This window comes from Salvia splendens, chromosome 1 (assembly GCF_004379255.2).
Source record: "Salvia splendens isolate huo1 chromosome 1, SspV2, whole genome shotgun sequence".
NCBI lineage: Eukaryota > Viridiplantae > Streptophyta > Magnoliopsida > Lamiales > Lamiaceae > Salvia > Salvia splendens.
The window spans coordinates 15,047,372-15,067,740 of NC_056032.1; the positions used below are offsets into that span (position 1 = coordinate 15,047,372).

A 20,369-nucleotide genomic window follows, 5' to 3' on the forward strand; every position below is an offset into this window, starting at 1 on the left:
GCTAAAAATTTTATAGTCAAAATGATTTTGGCCATTCTCAATTCCAGTTAATAAATGTGGTAAATTTAGTAATCTCGAAAATCGAAATTTATTTATGTCTCAACTTAATATGGTGCTAAACAATATAAACGTATAAATCTTACCAAAGTCTTTATTGCAAAATAAATTGAAATCGCCTTTTTTTTAAAAAAAAGGGTTCAAATTTTAACCAGAATTGGAAAAGGTCTTAAAACCAAACAGCCCCTACCTGAGCAGATCTTTGATTCACAACTTAAGGCATCTCTTCTGCCGCAGCTACCATTGCATAATCAGCCATTCTCAATTTTGTAGTGTTTTTTCGCGAAAAAATAGTTATGGACAAGGGGAAATCAGTGATGGGTTCGGGCCGACGATGGGCAGTCGGATTCACGGACAATTCGGCGTCCTCGTCGTCACGTGATATTCCGGATCCACCGGGCTTCACTAGGGCCTCCCAAGATCAGGTATGTGCACCTTTGCCATCATCTACATGAACTAAACCAAGTAAAATTATCAACTGTTTGAGCGCACACACTTAGTAGATATCGACGTTATTGTTTGATCTTCGGGGATTTAGTTTTGATGGATCTTTTTGGTGGGTTTTGAGTGATGCGATTTACCTTTTTTTGGTTAGGATGATTCAGCTGTGAGCAAGCAGAAGAAGGTCGCTGAGGCAAATTGGAAAGCTCAGGTAAAATTTATGCGTTTTTAGGGATTTGATTTGGTTTCGATTGCAAATTTTATGCTGCGAGGAATTAGTATGGATGTGATTTTGTTGGAATAAGAATTGGTTGTAACTGAGATCGAGCTTATTGTTGATCGATTCTGTTGCTTATGATTGTTTTTTATCATGAACCAATTGGGGGTGTAAAAGTTTGAGTTCATTTTTATGTTGGGGTTTGGATCGAATTGCTTGAATCTTTTGATCTATGTCTAAGTTTACTCTGTATTTGACGTTGTCTAAAATGCTTTTGATCCTGAATCTCTGATATTATCGTGTAAAATGTAAATGACTACATCTGTCAAAACCTATGTGTTGATTAAGGTTAAAATGTTATTCTGTGATGTAAAGAATTTGAAATAGGCTTTATGATTTCTTAAGAGAGAGAACTTGGATTGAAGTGAAGAAATCTCAAAGGGGAAGAATTTCCTAGCCTAATGTGAAGGAACTTGTCTGTAATAAAATTGCGACAGTTTTTAGGAGGAGATGGAGTTTCTTTTCTTTACATGTTGGATTTCGACTGTAGCTTTAAGCTGCTGCTCTGTATAGTGTTGATGCCTTATTTCAGTGCTTTTGGCGGTGCAGTCTCTGAGTACTGAATGGTCTTTCTTCAGATTTGATTAGTTTATACATCTTTACTCATCTGTACTATACGGGTAGATTTGCAATTTTTTAAAAGATTTTGTGCTTTTGCTTTTCTGCTATTTGGCTTTATTACTGCATCTAAGTTTTATTTCTAAAATTACTGAAAACATTCGTTTGTATGTACAGAAAGCATGGGAGGTCGCACAAGCACCCTTTAAGAATTTGATGATGATGGGATTCATGATGTGGATGGCCGGAAGCACGGTTCATCTATTCAGCATTGGCATAACATTTTCGGCTCTTCTACAGCCAGTCAATGCACTTCGTGGGGTTGGGAAAAGTGAGTTCACTTACAACATACTCCCGCTGTTTCCTAAAAATAGGAACTTTTAAAATGGCGCGGGAATTAATGAAAAATTGGTAAAGTAAGAGCGATAGAAAGGAAAAAAAGTGTGTTAATGGAAAAATGGGTCCCACCTCATTCGAGAGAAAGAAATTTCCTAAAATGGAAAGTTTCTATTTTAAGAAACATACCAAAAAGGAAAGAGTTTCTATTTTTAGGAAACTGAGGGAGTATTTAATTGTCATGCATCACTGATTTTATTTCATATGGACTTAGTTTTTCCATTTTCTACATCAGTTATTGCCTTTCTGTGATTTATAGTGAACCATTCACAAGAACTCAAGAAGTCATATTTGTTGGCCTTCCTTCATTTTTGTGTATAATACACAGAACCGTGGTTGCTGCTATATTTAGGTGTTTCTTTAGTTATGCTGTTTTTTTATCTCATAGTTTGGCTTTGCGAGCTATGTAGCTGCATCGGATGCTTATCGATTCTGACAGCTTGGTTTATCTATGAGTGAACTGGAACATGATGGCTTTTACCTCGAAACACTCTACATCACTCTAACCTTTTCAGTTCACTTAAACTGACTTACTACTACTGTTGCTTTTGTAGTGTTTGAGCCATATAAGGACCACAAAGTTGACCTTCTAGCACCTAAGCTAGTATTCATCGCCCTTAATGTGGCAGCGTTAGGGCTGGGCGTCTGGAAGGTTTGTTTTCGAGCTTCTTTAGAAGTCGTTACTCATTAGAACTCTCCCCAATTGCATTTTGAAGTATTTGCAAGACCTCACCGAATTTTTTTCTTGTTGACAGCTTAACACACTCGGTCTTCTTCCAACTCATTTATCGGATTGGGTTTCATCCCTACCCCCACCACAGGTTTGTTGATCATACTAGCAACTAGTTTTGTCCGAATATAAACTCAATGAATAATATAATCTTGACTCTTTATTTCACGGCTCTAAATAACTACAATACCTTGTATAGATCTAATATGTTTACAAATCATAATCTATTGAGAAGCTTCACAAATAGTATCATCGCTCTATGATATGCTCTGATGAGTCCCGTTTGGATGTTCAGGAGGTTGAGTATTCTGGCGGAGGTATCCCACTTTAATAGTTTATCCTCCGGTCAAAAATAGGGTTGGACGAGAGGCGTTTTGATTGAAGGGCATGATCTGAGGTGTAGGTAAAATACTGTATTGCTGTCTCTCATTCATGGATGCAGCTATAGAATGTCAACTTGGAACTTGGATTTTGCAGTCTGAAAAATAACTAGCAGATTTCAGTTATTCTGGGAGGAACTCTAGCATCGCTTTTTGATTTTTAATCTTGGATGATGTAACATAACTTAATTTTTAGTTTTATTTAATTTTATTTTACCACTTTTTAGTGAACTTGATACTGTTAAAAATGAAAATCAGATTTTTTTACCTTAGAAATGCAAAACGATGACACATATTGGTGAGTCAAGCTTTCAATTTGTTGGTTAGAAGCTTTACGCTGCATTCTCTTATTAATTGTCAAATCCTCCCTTTTCTGCTTTAACAGCATCTTCATCTAAGTTTTTTGTGCCTTCTTTTCTTCATTTTACATATTCCGTATGGAATATAATATCCCCCGATCCAAGATCCTTATGGAATATGACATGAGCAGGTTATGTTTATCTTATTTTTCAGTTTTATGGTTTTCAGAATTTGGTTAGAGACATGAATTATTCTATCACTACAAATACTAATAGCATATTTAGTTTCATGGAGTAATATCTTATTTGTCATTTTCCCTTATTTTGGCGTTGAATAAATATACTCCCTCCGTCTGTGAGGCGTTTTTATAACGTAGTATTACTAAAATAATGATGATGATAAGAGTATGGATTAGGGTGACATCTGAGGAACACCATCATCTACTCTTCTTATCAAAATGCAACTGTGTGCCTTATCCATTCAATACTACGCGAATATAACCATGTCCAAAATATATAGTAAAACATAATTAATGATTTAAGAACCCAATACGCAAAAGTACACATCAATTGGGCATGGGCAGCAGCATTAGCATCCTCAAAACAAATTTAGCTCCCAACACTCCAAAAGCTCACTTCTTTATTTTTTATTGACCATCATAATTTGTCACGTTGGAATGACCCAAAAGTCTAGCTCATCCAATTATAATAGTAAATCCATATCAAAACTGACCAACTAAAATAAAAGAGGAAGAAAAATTAAAATTATAAACTGAAATTTTCATTTCGTTGTATTGATTGGAAAAATAGAGAGAACACTACTGTGATTTTGGTATGTGGTCCAAATCGTCAACCGCTGGCTTATCATCTCATGATCAAAATTTTCAACGGCTGTGATCTGTCGATCAGAATGGTCTGTCCCACAGCAGAAATATTGAGTCGGTCTCTGCAAACAAGAAAGCGACCCCATTCTCTCCTCCTCCATCTCCGCTCCTTTTTGCCACTGAGGTGGATTCAGCTCTTGATAAATTATACTAGTACTAGTATAAAAATTTAATCTTTAATGTACCCTTCTTTTTTTTTTCTATTGTTTTACCACCTACTCAGATCAACCCTAGTTTTTTAATTTTGGTGTTGATTCATTGTTCCCCTATTTATCTGAATCTTGATTTGCTATTTTTCTTCAAGTTTATTTTGTCCCCTGTTCCTATCTATTAAAGATTATTTCTTGAATAAAGATTCAATTTTTATTGATTATGTCATCAAGAAACTCTCTCTTTACAATCCCTAGACCATGCGAGCATCTAGTGGATTACAAGATGAAGCACGGATTAAAGGGTTACAATTCGATCCAAGATTTGTTGAAGTTCAGCCCGTGTGGTAGAATAACTATTGATAAATCACAGCCCAGATGCAATTCCTGCTCTGGCGGCAGATTGTTTATGTGTTTGATCTGCTCCTCAGTTACATGCTGCATAAATCAAGAATCAAATCATGCCCTTTTGCGTAGTAAATCTGTTTGTGGTCATGAGATTGGTGTTGATATGGAGAGGGCTGAGCTCTACTGCTCCGTGTGCTGTGATCAGGTCTATGATCTTGAATTTGATAGAGTTGTGATGTGCAAGAAACTGTTGGGGTTGGTTAGAAATGGGGATAATGGGGTTGTGGAGAGTGGTCAGCTGAGGCTGAGCAAGAGGAGGAGGTTGGATTTTGGGGCTGATTTGGGGTCGGAGAGTGTGAAGAGATCGGTGTTGGTGACTAAGCAGATGTCGAAATCGTGCCTCCCGTTGGGGTTGAGGGGGCTGAACAATCTTGGGAATACTTGCTTCATGAACTCTGTGTTGCAGGCATTGCTTCATGCGCCCCCTTTTAGGAATTACTTTCTAAGTGATAGGCATAACCATGAGAGATGTAGGAAGACCTCTGCTGATAGGCTGTGTTTGCCTTGTGATGTGGATGTCATCTTTGATGCTGTTTTCTCGGGTGATCGGACGCCTTACAGTCCTGCTAAGTTTCTTTACAGGTTAGGCGATGTTGATGGATCGTTTTTTTTCGCACTTTTTGGCAGTTCTTGGTTGTTGTTTGTGTTCTGTGTTTATGGATGTTAATAGTGGGATCATATTTGGAATGAAAAATGGTAGCTTTAACTTCATATATTTGGAAGGATCATATTCGGGATGAGTTCTTTTTGGGTTTTGATAGAGTTGAACTAATAAATTGCTACTTATATGCTTGTATTGTCTATATATGTTTGACAAAAACTTCATATATTTGGAAGGGATCTAATGTTTTTTGTGACATTTTGAATCAAGAATGATGTTGTTAATTGAGGTTGTGTTCATCATTTTCAGCTGGTGGCAGCACTCAGAGAATCTTGCTAGCTACGAGCAGCAAGACGCGCATGAGTTCTTTATCTCGATGCTAGATAGGATCCACGACAAGTTAGGGAAATCTAGTCTTGCAAATAAAGGTAAATTGAGCTCCAAGATTTTGCATTTCCTATTTTTGCAGATTGCGATTTTGTTGAAAGATAAGTATTAGATTACTTTATTCTTTGCTTGATATGAAAAAAAACAGTTTCGTGCTCAGCCGAATGCATAGATTCCATCAAACTTGTATTAGAGTCTGCTCTAGAGAATGTTGAAAAGATTCGATCATTCTTTTCTTTTTTTTCTGTTTCGCTGATTGGAAAATCCAACATGCTTGAACAGGAAATGGGGACTGCCAGTGTATTGCTCACAGGGTATTCTCAGGAATTCTGAGATCCGATGTCACGTGCACATCATGTGGGTTCACGTCTTCGACCTATGATCCGTGCATGGACATCTCCCTCGACTTGAACACAGGCGCCTCCGCTGCAGCTGACTTCAGCAGCCGGCCAAGCAAGCTGAACGAGACCTTAGCAGGCTGCTTCGACCTCTTCACGAAGCCAGAGAGGTTGGGACCGGACCAGAAACTTTACTGCGAGAACTGCCATGAGAAGCAGGACGCGCTGAAGCAGATGTCTCTGAAGAAGCTCCCGCTCGTCCTGTGCCTCCACATCAAGCGATTTGAGCACTCTCCGATCAGGAAAATGTCGAGGAAGATTGATCGGCATCTCCAGTTCCCATTCTCCTTGGACATGAGGCCTTATCTGTCCTCTTCTATAGTGAAGAAGAGATTCGGGAATAGGATGTTTTCTTTAGAGGGAGAGGAAGCAGATGTTTCTTCGACTGAGTTTGAGGTTTTCGCAGTGGTGACTCACACTGGGATGTTGGAATCTGGGCATTATGCGACGTATCTAAGGCTGAGAAACCAGTGGTATAAATGTGATGATGCTTGGATCACAGAAGTTGATGAAGAAGTGGTTAGAACTTCACAGTGCTACTTGATGTTTTATGTGCAGAAGATGTTTTACCACAGAGGGAGTGAAGATCTCGGGTGCCAGCACATGTCCCCACTGGCAGACGCGTTCGTTCCTATAGCTGGCTGTTGCTAGCCGGAGATGGGTGACGCAGCGGCTGAGTGTGTTTCTTGATGGGTTTTTTTCAGCCTCGGCATCACTGTAAACGACCCTTGCAATGCAAATATGTACAGATATTAACTGTTTAACATTTGACAGGGGAAGGGTTTTGGATTTATATACTTGTCACCTCACATTTGAAAAGAAATCACAATAGTGTATTGAGAAAAAGATCAATATCAAGACAAGAAGCTATGAAGATCATCAATAAAATTACAAATGTGACATAAAATTGTTGTATACTCCATCTCTTTGCAGTCACCATCATACCGTTTCTTGAATTTTCCTACAGCAACGAAGATGAAAAGGAGAAATCAATAGTGGATTTCTTTTTTTTTTTTTATAAAAGAAGCAAGACTTCTCTGTCATTGATGATTGATCTTAGAGCATCTCCAGTGGGCGGACCCACTAGGACATCCACTAGGACATCCCAAAAACACCTCATGTCACGTCACTAGGACTTCCCATCCCACTGCCACGTCACTAGGACATCCCCTCCTATGTCCGCCCTTCCCACTAGGACATCCCGCAATAAAAAAAATCACAATAATTTAATTACGAAAAAACGGAAATATAATTTTGACACGGAATACGGGAAAGCAAAATACGGGCAAAAATACATATTCATAAAACATAAAAAACACATAGTTAGAAAAAAGCAAAATACATAGTCATTCAAAAAAAAGAAAAATAAATAATCCATCATCCCCGGCATCATCATATTTGGGGTCATGCCCCCCCATCCCCGGCATCATCATATTTGGGGTCATGCCCCCCATCCCGGCTGCCCTGGGCATCATACCACTCATACCACCCATCTGTCCCATCCAATTGTACATATAAGGGGACATCATCCCACCCATGGCCCCCATCTGTCCCATTCCCGGTACCGTTGTCGCATTTCCGCTTACGTTTCCCTCCAGGTCGATGGGAAACGCCGGAGTCTGCGACTCGCTCGTGGCCGGGGAGTTCCTATCGTTCTCCATTAAAAGTAGAAATGAAATTTGTAGTAAAAGAAGAGAGAAACTTGTTAACAACAAGTGGTGCAAATGAAATGAAGTTCAACGAGCCGTATATATAGGGTTTTAAAAAAATAAAAAAAATTCGGACGTCCGAGCGGGACGTCCGACCCTTGCCACAGTGGCGGACGTCCGCCCGCCCGTCGCAGGGACGTCCGAGGACACCCGACGTCCTCACGGGACGTCCGTATCCGACCCTAAACGCCACAGTGGCGGACGTCCGGGTCGCCCGTCGCGACGTCCGACCGTATGTCCGACCGGACGTCCGCCATTGGAGATGCTCTTATACTGCGCAAGCACTTTGCCACGTGGATATATCTCCTAATCAGAATATTGAGATACTTGTTCTTCTCTGCAAGTTCCTATTCCAAATCAAGATGTATAAATAATTATGTTTCAAGTAATAAAAAAAACTTATGATTTGCAGTGAATTAAAGGAAAACAATCTATTAGCTGGTCTTTTGATCAGGTCTTCTACAACTTCATAAGCCATAGAACACCTCATAAATATTTAGTATTCCTAGTTATTAATATTGTTGTGCATTTCAAATTAAGAAAGTGGAATATTTTAGATAAGAAAAAATAACTAATTTGGTAGGATAAGGAGAATATTATGTTTATCTGTTTCTGATCCAAAACAGGTCAATAATATTTTAACCAGATTAACTTAATTATATTGAAATTAAAAATTAAAAGGTCGTTTTTTTTCAAAAATTTAAGGAGCCATTTGCCCATTTGTTCCTGGAAAAATTTACGGATATTTTTTCACTTTTCCCAAAAGTTATCAGTGTGTAATACGGTGGAGAAAGGGAATTATAAAAGCAAAAAGAAAAACATTAGTAGTATACAGCAATCAATATTTGGAGAGCCTACAAGAGCAAATTTTGATAGCAGGTTACAAGATGAAGACTAAATAGAGAAACAGGCTATTAGCATTTAAACATCACTGTATTTCCACAAAATAAGGAAACATGAGATGAAGACTCACACAAGTTTCAAATTTCATGATTCTAGAATGGTGGATGGTCCAGTTGAACCAAAACATGTCACACTTGAGTCCAGCATCTGTGATGATCACTGAGCCAATTTCTTCAAGTGCTGCAACGTTTTCTGCTTGATCCATTGTCTATCGTATGGAAGATATGCCTGAATTGAGTGATCATAGCTGCAAAAGCATGATGGTCATCAATTCACAGGTTAATGAAGTTGGGAATCTAATTCATTTGTGTGGCTCTTACACAAGAGTGTTATGACTGCATAAGTTCATAAGAGAGCGTGCGAGAGAGAGAGAGAGGTTTACACTAATGCACTCAAATCAGCAAGTCCGTCAATGAAATTGTACAGATCTGAGATATCATATGTGATATTTCTTATGGCTGGATTTAGATCCTTCAGTTTTCGTTCATATAGTCCACATATTCCTGCAGATATGAGGTGGAAAACATAGACCTTTAGCATGGGATCTTGAAATGCACACCTATATCTGGACAAGTAAACAATAGATCCTACTGTAAAGACATTTAGTTCTCATTTTCTTTGCTTGATACAAATAGCTCTGATCTTAAGAAAAAGAAAAACACAAGCACATCTGCCATAAAACAAAACCAGAAAAGTTTGCATAGGCATCTTTTGTTCCCTCTGATTTTCTTTGAGATAAAATTAATCAGAAAACAGCAAATAAAACTTTGCAATTTTGTACAATCTCAATCCTACAAAAGCACAAAGAATGAGCAGAGGTCATAATCATCAATGCATCTCATTTTTATCTATCCAACTTGTAGAGCATTCTCCATAAATCTAACTTATAAAGCACAGCTCGCCTCTACTTTGGACACTATGAAATCTGTTGCACAACTTAAATCACAAAATGATAAAATTATAACATTGTTTAGTACTACTCTGATGTAGGAAACGGGTGGCTGGATGGTTGCAAAATGAATAAACAAGAATGATTAAAGAGCAAGATTTGTACGTAATGGTAAAAACCTCACACACTTATCACTAAAAAGATGCGACCATTTTTTGTTCTGGATGGCATAAATTTAATGGGTTCCACTACTTCATCTACTGCAAGGAAGCTGAACAAACCTAGCATCTACTCGGGATACTTTTTACACACTCGTTGAATTGCATACGACATAAAATACAGTCGAATCCAAAGAAAATGGCAGGCTTTGAACATTACTAACATAAGAAGCCAGCACTCATTATTCATGGAATGGGTCAACGAATTCAAATTCTGCAATCTGAACTCACCCACAAATGCCATTAGCTCTGCTGCCATGTGACATCAAAGACACTTAAAGCTGAACAGTAAAACATTCATAAGGTGTACAATTTTTAAAGCATACCATCCATTGCTTGGCTGATCGACTCATAGTCCATGAACGTGCGGGATCCTCTGTGTTGGGATGTTTGCATCAGAATAATAGTATGCCTATTAGACTGCAAAGTGTATGACACCAGAAATAAGTAAATAACAAGTGGAAATTATATTCCTTCAAGAATGACACAATATATAATTTCTTAGTGAGAATTCATCTGAGATATCTCAGACATATCCCGCAAGCATAAAACTAGAAATTAAGCAAAAGAAGCTAAATATGATTGTATGAGAACAACACAATCAAATGCCTTTTAAACCAAAATATGTCTAAATAGGAAATTTCAAATAGTAGCGACTAAAATTACCTTATTTGTGGTCTATAAAAGGAAAAAAGAAAGCTTTCAGAAACCGCTTAAACAGAAGCAAATACAACATAATTGTAGTATAAAAATACTTGAGAGATAGCAAAAAAGCAGGTGGGTGAGTAAAAACAAAAATAAAAACTCCTGGAAAAAAAAGGAAACAAACGTGAAAAAACTGGAATTCACAGGTAACCGACAAATCCACACGATGTGCTGTTTGAAATCACGATAAACACTACCAATGCCAATCCAAAATAAAGATAAAAAAGTAAACTGATTTTAGTGTAGCGCCATAATCACGAAACCCTAACGAATCAGAGAAACTGTACATGAACGCATAATCATAAAATCGTGGGGCTCGTTTAAATGGAGTTAAAGAGGAAGAACATTACCATTTCGGAGGAGCAAATTGATACGGCAGAATGAGAGATTTCCGACGTCCGATATTAGTGCGTGTTGTGTGTGGCTAATGTGAGTGAAGTCTACTCTAAGAGTGTTCACTATAAGGCGGACACCCCAATAGCCCCGCCGCAGTTTTTATCCATAGCCCCAAAATTTTGTTTCCGCCACTATAGTGGACACCTCCAATAGCCCCCAAATTTTATAATCAATTTTCATTTTATAAATGTTTCAAGTAATTATGAATAAATTTATCAGACTATACGTAATTAGAAGACGACGACTATATGTGAAGAAATTAAAATTAAACACTAAATTTTCGTCGTATTAAAGTACAGGAAAAATTATACAACGAAAATTTAATCTAGTACAAATCACTAAGGTCTTCACACTGCGCCGCCACCTCCCCTACGTGCCCACACTTCTTCAATCAAATCGACATGGAGTGTGTTATGTGATGTGGTCCTGCGCATATCAGCGATGCGTTGGATCAAATATTCATTACTCCGTGGTACGCCCATCTGGATCGGCGCGGAGGTAACACCGTGACTTGTACTTGCGCCCCCTTCCGGCACCCAGCGCTCTGCCGCAAAGCCTTCATCTTCTATTATCATATTATGCAATATGATACATGCTAACATAATCCGTGTCTCGTGGGATGGTCCGCCGAGGAGTAATCGCACGAGGGATCGCAGCCTCCGCCTCCTCCGCCAAGCGCGCCGCATCCTCTTGGGCGGCCTGGTGTTGCACCTGTTGAATCAGAGCATTCCACGTGTCTCTCCACAAATTGTCCATTTCTGACCACAAAGTCTAGCGAGAGAAATTTTTTGTGATGAAGAGTTGGAATGGTGTGAAAATAATTAATGAAATTTTCTGACCGTCCGCCGCCTACCGCCCCCATTTCCTTGTCCGCCTCGGGGGCGGACGCCAACTCCACTATAATTCGCCCCGGGACCGCCCCAAACCTCGGCTAACCATAGTGGACACCCTAATGCAGTGACTTTGATGATTAATTTTGGGGTAGTTAACGAAAATTAGTCTAAATTCTGTTTCCCGTGAATTTCTGCTCAGTGGCGCGGAATTCCCAAAAACACCTTCTGCCACGTCATACGGATTTTCCACTACACTGCCACGTCATAAGGACTTCCCACTGCACAGTGGCGGACATCCCACAATTAAAAAAATTTAATGCAATAAACGGGAATTCCGCACGGACGTCCGTGGGAGTCAACGCAATGGCGGACGTCCGCACGCCCGTCGCGACGGAATTCCGCGTAATGCCGCGGAACTGCGGTGTCCTCGGCGGAATTCCGTATCCGTGCATACCATGCACAATGGCGGACGTCCGCCGCAGAATTTCGGCACGCCGGTCGGAATTCCGTCGGTACGAGCGCCATTACTGATGCTCTACCAATTTCAAGTTTTTTTCCTTTTTTATTTTCTCCATTCTATATAAATAGATTACTTTTGTCATTTTTATTTATCCAATAAAAATAAAAAATACATAATTTTGTAAAGTACTACAATCATTTTTTCCTTTTAAAGCATCCACAATGGGGAGCTTATAGCCCGACCTATAGGGCGTCCTATCCTCCGCAACATCAGCATTTTTTCCTCCTACCCATCCATCTGCAATGGGATGCCATATAGTTTTAACTTTTAACTACTATTTTGTATTTAATTTTTATGTTTGCAAATATGTCAAGCAAAATAAATAAAAAGTACCACAAATTAAAAGACAAATCCTACATTTACTTTTAATTAAAAAAAAAGTTACAACAATAGGAAGAGAGGAAGAGTGGAAATAAAAACAAGTGCACTACAGATAAGGCTGGTCTAAAGCATTCCCATTTGGCAGGGACGGAACTAGACTTTCAAATAAGCCGGTGCTGAAGTTATAAAATAAAATAATAATAATAATAATAATAAAATATTCAATTCAAATATAATGTCTTTACAATTTTTATGAAACTCTAGTTGATACGTGTCGCCATTTCTTGAAACCGTCGAAGAATGTCATCATTTTCAATTTTGTTAAAAATTTCCCTCTCAGTATATACAACCAAGATATCATTCATCCAATCGTCTCCCATTCTATTTCTCAAAGCAGTCTTGATAAGTTTCATCGAAGAAAATACTCTCTCGACAGAAGCTATCGCAACAGGAAGGATCAGAGCAAACTCAATCAAATGGTACACCAAGGGAAAAGCTTGATCTTTTGTGGTAGCAACCAAAATCTTTGCTAGATTTCCCAAATCTTCAATATTGGAGAATTCGCCTTTATCAACTATATCACTGATATAAGTTTTAAGTTGATAGGGAAGAGTCAAACATTCAGTGCACGAAAAATCATCAGGATAAAGTTCTGCGAGACGGACCAACTTGTCGATATTGAAGCTAGCAAAGGAGTTTCTTGGACTAAGGCAATTCATGCAAATAAGCATTTCTGAATTCATTTCTGGGAAACGATTTTCCATCTCTTGAATAGGTAAATCAAGAACCTAACAATTATAAGTATTACTATGAAATTAGAATATAATAAAATATTTAATAATAATCATAACTAAGAAATAAAATATAAATCATACCTGACAGTAAACCTCCACCTTGTAGTGATGATAATTAGTAACGCGTTTGCCTCGCTTCATTCGCGCACCAAACTTGACGGTATCATCCATATTGATGACATCAATGGAATTAGTCAGACAAAACTCTTCAGCTTGTCTCAGGAATTGGTTCCATCCATTCTCCCTAAAGTCTTTTAAAGTCCTTTTAGTTGTATCAATCAAAGATAGAGCTTGAATTATATTTTGATCCCTTAGTTGCAAAACTGTTGACAAATCATTTGTTGACCCAAGCAACTCTATCATCAAGTGTAAAATAAACACAAAGTCATAGCTCCCAAGCCTTATACTCAATGTTTTTGATATGCCTCTATTATCCGGATTAGTACCATCTTCATACACATGTTCAAGCACTTCAATAACCGATGACCACATACCTTTTAGACGGAGCAAAGTAGTGAAGTGTGATCCCCATCGAGTGTCACCCGACCGCCTTAAACTCATGTCTTGATTTAAGTCTCTTCCACTTTTACTCTCTTCACTTTCTAGACATATGATAATTCTCTCATCGATCATCGATCATCTTCTTGAGGTATTGGGCTTCACCCGGGTCCTCGCACTACCTGAGGGCATTGTGCGTGTCCAACAACGTCCTCTGCGCGGAGACCCTCACCAAGTCCCCCTAGGCATGTGCCGCAGCCGAGGTTGGGCCTGGGGCCGATGCCGTGGTCGGAGTCTGGGTCGGGTTATGTGAGGTCGTCGCCTTTCCCTTGCCCTTGTTCTTTGCAGCTTTGTTGCCAATAGGACGCCGGGAGGACATCGGTGTGTCGGAACTCTCATCCTCGTACATCGGCTGATTGAGGTCCATCGGAGGTGCGCCGCTATCGCTGCTCGTATAATCACCAGTAGCGGTGTTCTTCTTCCTCTTCGACGCAGATGATATACGCATAATCCCTCCTTGGAACTCTCATCCTCGTACATCGGCTGATTGTGGTCCATCGGAGGTGCGCCGCTATCGCTGCTTGTATAATCACCAGTAGCGGTGTTCTTCTTCCTCTTCGACGCAGATGATATACACATAATCCCTCCTTGGAACTTCTGTTTATCCTTCACGATGAGCCAGACGGAGTAGTGCTTGAACTCGCCGTACATTGATAAGTACGATGCCAACTTTATCGCGTACATCGGACAAACTCTCGCCTCTGCCCTGCTCCCTCAAGCACTTCATGTACTCCGCCGAGAACCAGTTGAGCTGCTTCTTCACCTGATCCCAGTGCTTGTGGAACTGTTCCCTCCGCCGCTTGTACGATGCCGCGGGCTTGTTTGCGTTGTAGCGCTCAGTGATGCGCTCCCAATACGCAATTTGTCGTTGGTTGTTAGCAAACACCAGGTCCTCTAAAATATTAACCCAACACCTCGTCAGAAGAACGATCTCTTCGGGGCTGTAGTTCGTCCTCCATGGGGCAAATTCTTCGTTGTTCTCCGGAGGCGGCAACTTCTGGGCTCTATATTTAGTTCTCTTCTTCCTTTCCTTGGGGTCGGAGGCCGAGGCGCGGGCGAGGGACGGCTCCATGTCAGACAGCTCGTACGAATCCGTGTTGAAATCCGGATTGTACTGGGGTGTTGGGCTCCCGGTTGGACTCGATGGAACCGGATGTATCGAAGGGCCGGTATTCGTCAGGGTCTGTACCCGACCACCGAGCACCACCACCGAACATCGGCACTCCGTCGAGACTATTTAGATTTGGGAAATCATCCGGACTCATTATTTAGAGAAATAGAGGAAGATAAGAGAGTAGAGTGAAATAGAAGTTGGAAAAGTGTGGTATATATATATAGATTTTAGAAGAAATAAAATAAAAAAATAGAAAAAGCGTCGCATTATCTGCGGTATCGTCCGTGTCTCCTGCAATGGGGCGGACGATACCGCGGACGATGCGTAATCCGGGGCTATCGGCCTTGGACAACGCATAGGGCGCGGACGAAGGGTTTTTCATCGTCCGCCTTGCTACAGTGGAGGACGATGCATCGGGTGGGCTATCGTCCGCCCCATTGCGGATGCTCTTACCTATTCCTGTTATGCATTAAAATATGTCTCATTGCAAAATATACTCCTTTCATCCCAATTAATTAAGTCGTGTATTTTTTTTTTTGGATATCTCAGCTAAGTTGAGTAATTTTAGTTTTTGACTAAAAATAAAATATCTAATCACTCTTATTTCATTCCTCTCTCTTATTTTATTTTATTTTATTTTTATATAATTTGTTTAACACAATTTCGTAATCCTTGTACCCAAAAATTTTACCTCAATTTAGTTGCAACAGAGAAAAGTATTACTCCCTCCATCCCACTGAAGATCACCTACTTTCATTTTTAGTTTATACCACCCAAAATGACTCATTACTTTATTTCTACTTTATTCTGTCTCTTACTTTATTCTCTCCACCATGGGTTGATCCACCTTATGCCAAGATGGGGCAAATGCCCCTCAAATATTTTAATATATGCTATTTTGTTATTCAATTTTACATTTTTAAAAAAATTTCTTTATATTTGCCCCTTCTCAAATTTCCCTTACATATAATTTTGCCTCCGTTCATTTATATTCTTGGATCCGTCCCTGCTCTCCACCCAACACACACAATAAAATTGCATAAAATCACGTGCCGCTCAAAGAAAGAGTCATCTTCCTTGAAACGGAGGGAGTAATATTTTATGAGACAAAAGAAGTACGTATTTTTCTATATTAGGTCCCATTATCGTACACTATTTCAACTTTTGTTCTTATACTTTGCTAATTATATGTTAAAATACGTGATATTTCCAAAATCTATTTTTTTACAAGGGAGGGTACATTTTATTATTTTATATTAAAACATTTATTATTCGTTAGCTGAACATGACTATTAATATTAGACCCATAAATAATAACTTTGCTTTTATTTTTTACTAGTATCATGCCTCCTGTGCTTATGCACATATTAATATATTTTTGAAATATTAATTTTCAATTTTAAATTAATTAAACAAAATTAGAATCAATTTTAGTTAACATCTCCCACTCACTCCACTTAATCACACGTGACATAGTAAAACCTCCCACTCACTCCACTTAATCACACATTTCAGCCCTCTTACTGATAAAATATCGAGATAAAATTTCCAAATCATGCACAAATGGTACTTTAACTATTACTATATTAGTAGAAAAGATCAATAAATGAAATGAAAATTACCATGAATGCAATTAAGACAAATCGAACTATAAGTCAAGTCGAGAAAAATCCTCTATCAACATGAAAAATTATGCCATGTCTAGTGCTTTCTGATTGATGTATTGTTCACAAATATAAAACGACTTCCTCCTAGTGTGTTGAAGCATCCCAAACCCGTTAGGCACAGATAAACTTGATAAAGCTCCAAAAATTGAGTATGATTTTGTTGGTGTGTAATTCATCTACAACTCTATGTCTTTTATAGCTATAAAACAAGGTCATAAAACTAATATACCGTAAACCACAAAATTATGGTAATGGAATGAGAGTTACAAAAGAGGTGAAGAGGCAAAGAATACGTAACACCAGGAATTCCGAAAAGTTTAGCCCTCTTGACAGCCTGAGATACAGATAAATAAAAAAAAAGGAAAAATAAGAAAACAAACAAAAAATCCAATTTGTACAATTGAAAGATAGACTGCTATTCCTACTGTTTATTACATCCGAATAAACCCATTGCATGTCTTGAGGATTATCTGGATCAAAGCTTTTGCTACCATAGACCTGATAAAATATTATCCTGATGAAAAACGTATATGCAAAGGCACCACCCCAGCAGGAAAATATAGACATATAATAAGTTATATGCTTACCTCATTCCATTTGATCAAATCAAATGGGCATATTCAATACAATGAGCATCATTCATTCCTTGGAGTTTCTGCTAAAGGGAATTTCACTTGTGGTGGGAATAGCCAAATGGTACACTCAAAACATGCATGGGGTTATAATCCTGGCATGCCCCTTAAATTCTTCAGTTCCACCATCCACCATAGGTTTCACAGTTTCTTCTATATTGTATACATAATAATAAGGTTAAGTTTAACTAATAGATCGTGTAATATGGGCTCGCCCACTACACAATAACTTACCTAATATTAATACTATAATTAATTAGGTTATTGAATATTCCCAAAATTATGGTAATGGAATGGGAAGTTACAAAAGAGGTGAAGAGGCAAAGAATACGTAACACCAGGAATTCCGAAAAGTTTAGCCCTCTTGACAGCCTGAGATACAGATAAATAAAAAAATAGGAAAAATAAGAAAACAAACAAAAAATCCAATTTGTACAATTGAAAGATAGACTGCTATTCCTACTGTTTATTACATCCGAATAAACCCATGGCATGTCTTGAGGATTATCTGGATCAAAGCTTTTGCTACCATAGACCTGATAAAATATTATCCTGATGAAAAACGTATATGCAAAGGCACCACCCCAGCAGGAAAATATAGACAAATATTAAGTTATATGCTTACCTCATTCCATTTGATCAAATCAAATGGGCATATTCAATACAATGAGCAGCATTCATTCTTGGAGTTTCTGCTAAAGGGAATTTCACTTGTGGTGGGAATAGCCAAATGGTACACTCAAAACATGCATGGGGTTATAATCCTGGCATGCCCCTTAAATTCTTCAGTTCCACCATCCACCATAGGTTTCACAGTTTCTTCTATATTATATACATAATAATAAGGTTAGGTTTAACTAATAGATCGTGTAATATGGGCTCGCCCACTAAACATTAACTTACCTAATATTAATACTATAATTAATTAGGTTATTAAATATTCCCAAAATTATGGTAATGGAATGGGAAGTTACAAAAGAGGTGAAGAGGCAAAGAATACGTAACACCAGGAATTCCGAAAAGTTTAGCCCTCTTGACAGCCTGAGATACAGATAAATAAAAAAATAGGAAAAATAAGAAAACAAACAAAAAAATCCAATTTGTTCAATTGAAAGATAGACTGCTATTCCTACTGTTTATTACATCCGAATAAACCCATTGCATGTCTTGAGGATTATCTGGATCAAAGCTTTTGCTACCATAGACCTGATAAAATATTATCCTAATGAAAAACGTATATGCAAAGGCACCACCCCAGCAGGAAAATATAGACAAATATTAAGTTATATGCTTACCTCATTCCATTTGATCAAATCAAATGGGCATATTCAATACAATGAGCATCATTCATTCCTTGGAGTTTCTGCTAAAGGGAATTTCACTTATGGTGGGAATAGCCAAATGGTACACTCAAAACATGCATAATCCTGGCATGCCCCTTAAATTCTTCAGTTCCACCATCCACCATAGGTTTCACAGTTTCTTCTATATTGTATACATAATAATAAGGTTAAGTTTAACTAATAGATCGTGTAATATGGGCTCGCCCACTACACAATAACTTACCTAATATTAATACTATAATTAATTAGGTTATTGAATATTCCCAAAATTATGGTAATGGAATGGGAAGTTACAAAAGAGGTGAAGAGGCAAAGAATACGTAACACCAGGAATTCCGAAAAGTTTAGCCCTCTTGACAGCCTGAGATACAGATAAATAAAAAATAGGAAAAATAAGAAAACACACAAAAAATCCAATTTGTTCAATTGAAAGATAGACTGCTATTCCTACTGTTTATTACATCTGAATAAACCAATTGCATGTCTTGAGGATTATCTGGATCAAAGCTTTTGCTACCATAGACCTGATAAAATATTATCCTGATGAAAAACGTATATGCAAAGGCACCACCCCAGCAGGAAAATATAGACAAATATTAAGTTATATGCTTACCTCATTCCATTTTATCAAATCAAATGGGCATATTCAATACAATGAGCATCATTCATTCCTTGGAGTTTCTGCTAAAGGGAATTTCACTTATGGTGGGAATAGCCAAATGGTACACTCAAAACATGCATAATCCTAGCATGCCCCTTAAATTCTTCAGTTCCACCATCCACCATAGGTTTCACAGTTTCTTCTATATTGTATACATAATAATAAGGTTAAGTTTAACTAATAGATCGTGTAATATGGGCTCGCCCACTACACAATAACTTACCTAATATTAATACTATAATTAATTAGGTTATTGAATATTCCCAAAATTATGGTAATGGAATGGGAAGTTACAAAAGAGGTGAAGAGGCAAAGAATACGAGGCAAAGAATACGTAACACCAGGAATTCCGAAAAGTTTAGCCCTCTTGACAGCCTGAGATACAGATAAATAAAAAAATAGGAAAAATAAGAAAACAAACAAAAAAATCCAATTTGTTCAATTGAAAGATAGACTGCTATTCCTACTGTTTATTACATCCGAATAAACCCATTGCATGTCTTGAGGATTATCTGGATCAAAGCTTTTGCTACCATAGACCTGATAAAATATTATCCTAATGAAAAACGTATATGCAAAGGCACCACCCCAGCAGGAAAATATAGACAAATATTAAGTTATATGCTTACCTCATTCCATTTGATCAAATCAAATGGGCATATTCAATACAATGAGCAGCATTCATTCCTTGGAGTTTCTGCTAAAGGGAATTTCACTTGTGGTGGGAATAGCCAAATGGTACACTCAAAACATGCATAATCCTGGCATGCCCCTTAAATTCTTCAGTTCCACCATCCACCATAGATTTCACAGTTTCTTCTATATTGTATACATAATAATAAGGTTAGGTTTAACTAATAGATCGTGTAATATGGGCTCGCCCACTACACAATAACTTACCTAATATTAATACTATAATTAATTAGGTTATTGAATATTCCCAAAATTATGGTAATGGAATGGGAAGTTACAAAAGAGGTGAAAAGGCAAAGAATACGTAATACCAGGAATTCCGAAAAGTTTAGCCCTCTTGACAGCCTGAGATACAGATAAATAAAAAAAATAGGAAAAATAAGAAAACACACAAAAAATCCAATTTGTTCAATTGAAAGATAGACTGCTATTCCTACTGTTTATTACA

The 20,369-nt window shown here is 38.1% G+C and overlaps 4 protein-coding genes across 5 annotated transcripts; 2 read left to right on the forward strand and 2 right to left on the reverse strand.

Annotated features, from left to right (window-relative positions):
* The first annotated feature begins 219 nt into the window (after window positions 1–219).
* LOC121796540 (ER membrane protein complex subunit 4-like) lies at window positions 220–3,141 on the forward strand. The gene is made up of 6 exons (XM_042195369.1): window positions 220–482; window positions 653–709; window positions 1,511–1,664; window positions 2,284–2,381; window positions 2,485–2,550; window positions 2,755–3,141. Exons 1-6 carry the CDS (start codon window positions 354–356, stop codon window positions 2,788–2,790), a joined length of 540 nt encoding a protein of 179 aa, XP_042051303.1. The 5' UTR covers window positions 220–353; the 3' UTR covers window positions 2,791–3,141.
* A 904-nt stretch (window positions 3,142–4,045) lies between these two features.
* On the forward strand, window positions 4,046–6,872 carry LOC121743797 (ubiquitin C-terminal hydrolase 22-like). The gene is made up of 3 exons (XM_042137167.1): window positions 4,046–5,161; window positions 5,490–5,608; window positions 5,850–6,872. Exons 1-3 carry the CDS (start codon window positions 4,395–4,397, stop codon window positions 6,614–6,616), a joined length of 1,653 nt encoding a protein of 550 aa, XP_041993101.1. The 5' UTR covers window positions 4,046–4,394; the 3' UTR covers window positions 6,617–6,872.
* Window positions 6,873–7,862: 990 nt separating this feature from the next.
* LOC121743806 (enhancer of rudimentary homolog) lies at window positions 7,863–10,833 on the reverse strand. Of its 2 annotated transcripts, XR_006038337.1 has the most exons (5): window positions 10,740–10,833; window positions 10,011–10,104; window positions 8,960–9,080; window positions 8,648–8,824; window positions 7,863–8,021 (listed from the first exon to the last, which is right to left on the reverse strand). XR_006038337.1 is itself a non-coding variant. In XM_042137176.1 (4 exons), the coding sequence occupies exons 1-4, from the start codon at window positions 10,740–10,742 to the stop codon at window positions 8,734–8,736; spliced, it is 309 nt and encodes a 102-aa protein (XP_041993110.1). In that variant the 5' UTR covers window positions 10,743–10,833; the 3' UTR covers window positions 8,473–8,733. The 2 variants fall into 2 exon arrangements, 1 of the variants encoding a protein (XP_041993110.1); XM_042137176.1 differs by lacking the exon at window positions 7,863–8,021 and having other exon boundaries at window positions 8,473–8,824.
* A 1,886-nt stretch (window positions 10,834–12,719) lies between these two features.
* LOC121803449 lies at window positions 12,720–13,745 on the reverse strand. The gene is made up of 2 exons (XM_042203142.1): window positions 13,335–13,745; window positions 12,720–13,247 (listed from the first exon to the last, which is right to left on the reverse strand). Exons 1-2 carry the CDS (start codon window positions 13,743–13,745, stop codon window positions 12,720–12,722), a joined length of 939 nt encoding a protein of 312 aa, XP_042059076.1.
* Window positions 13,746–20,369: the final 6,624 nt, after the last annotated feature.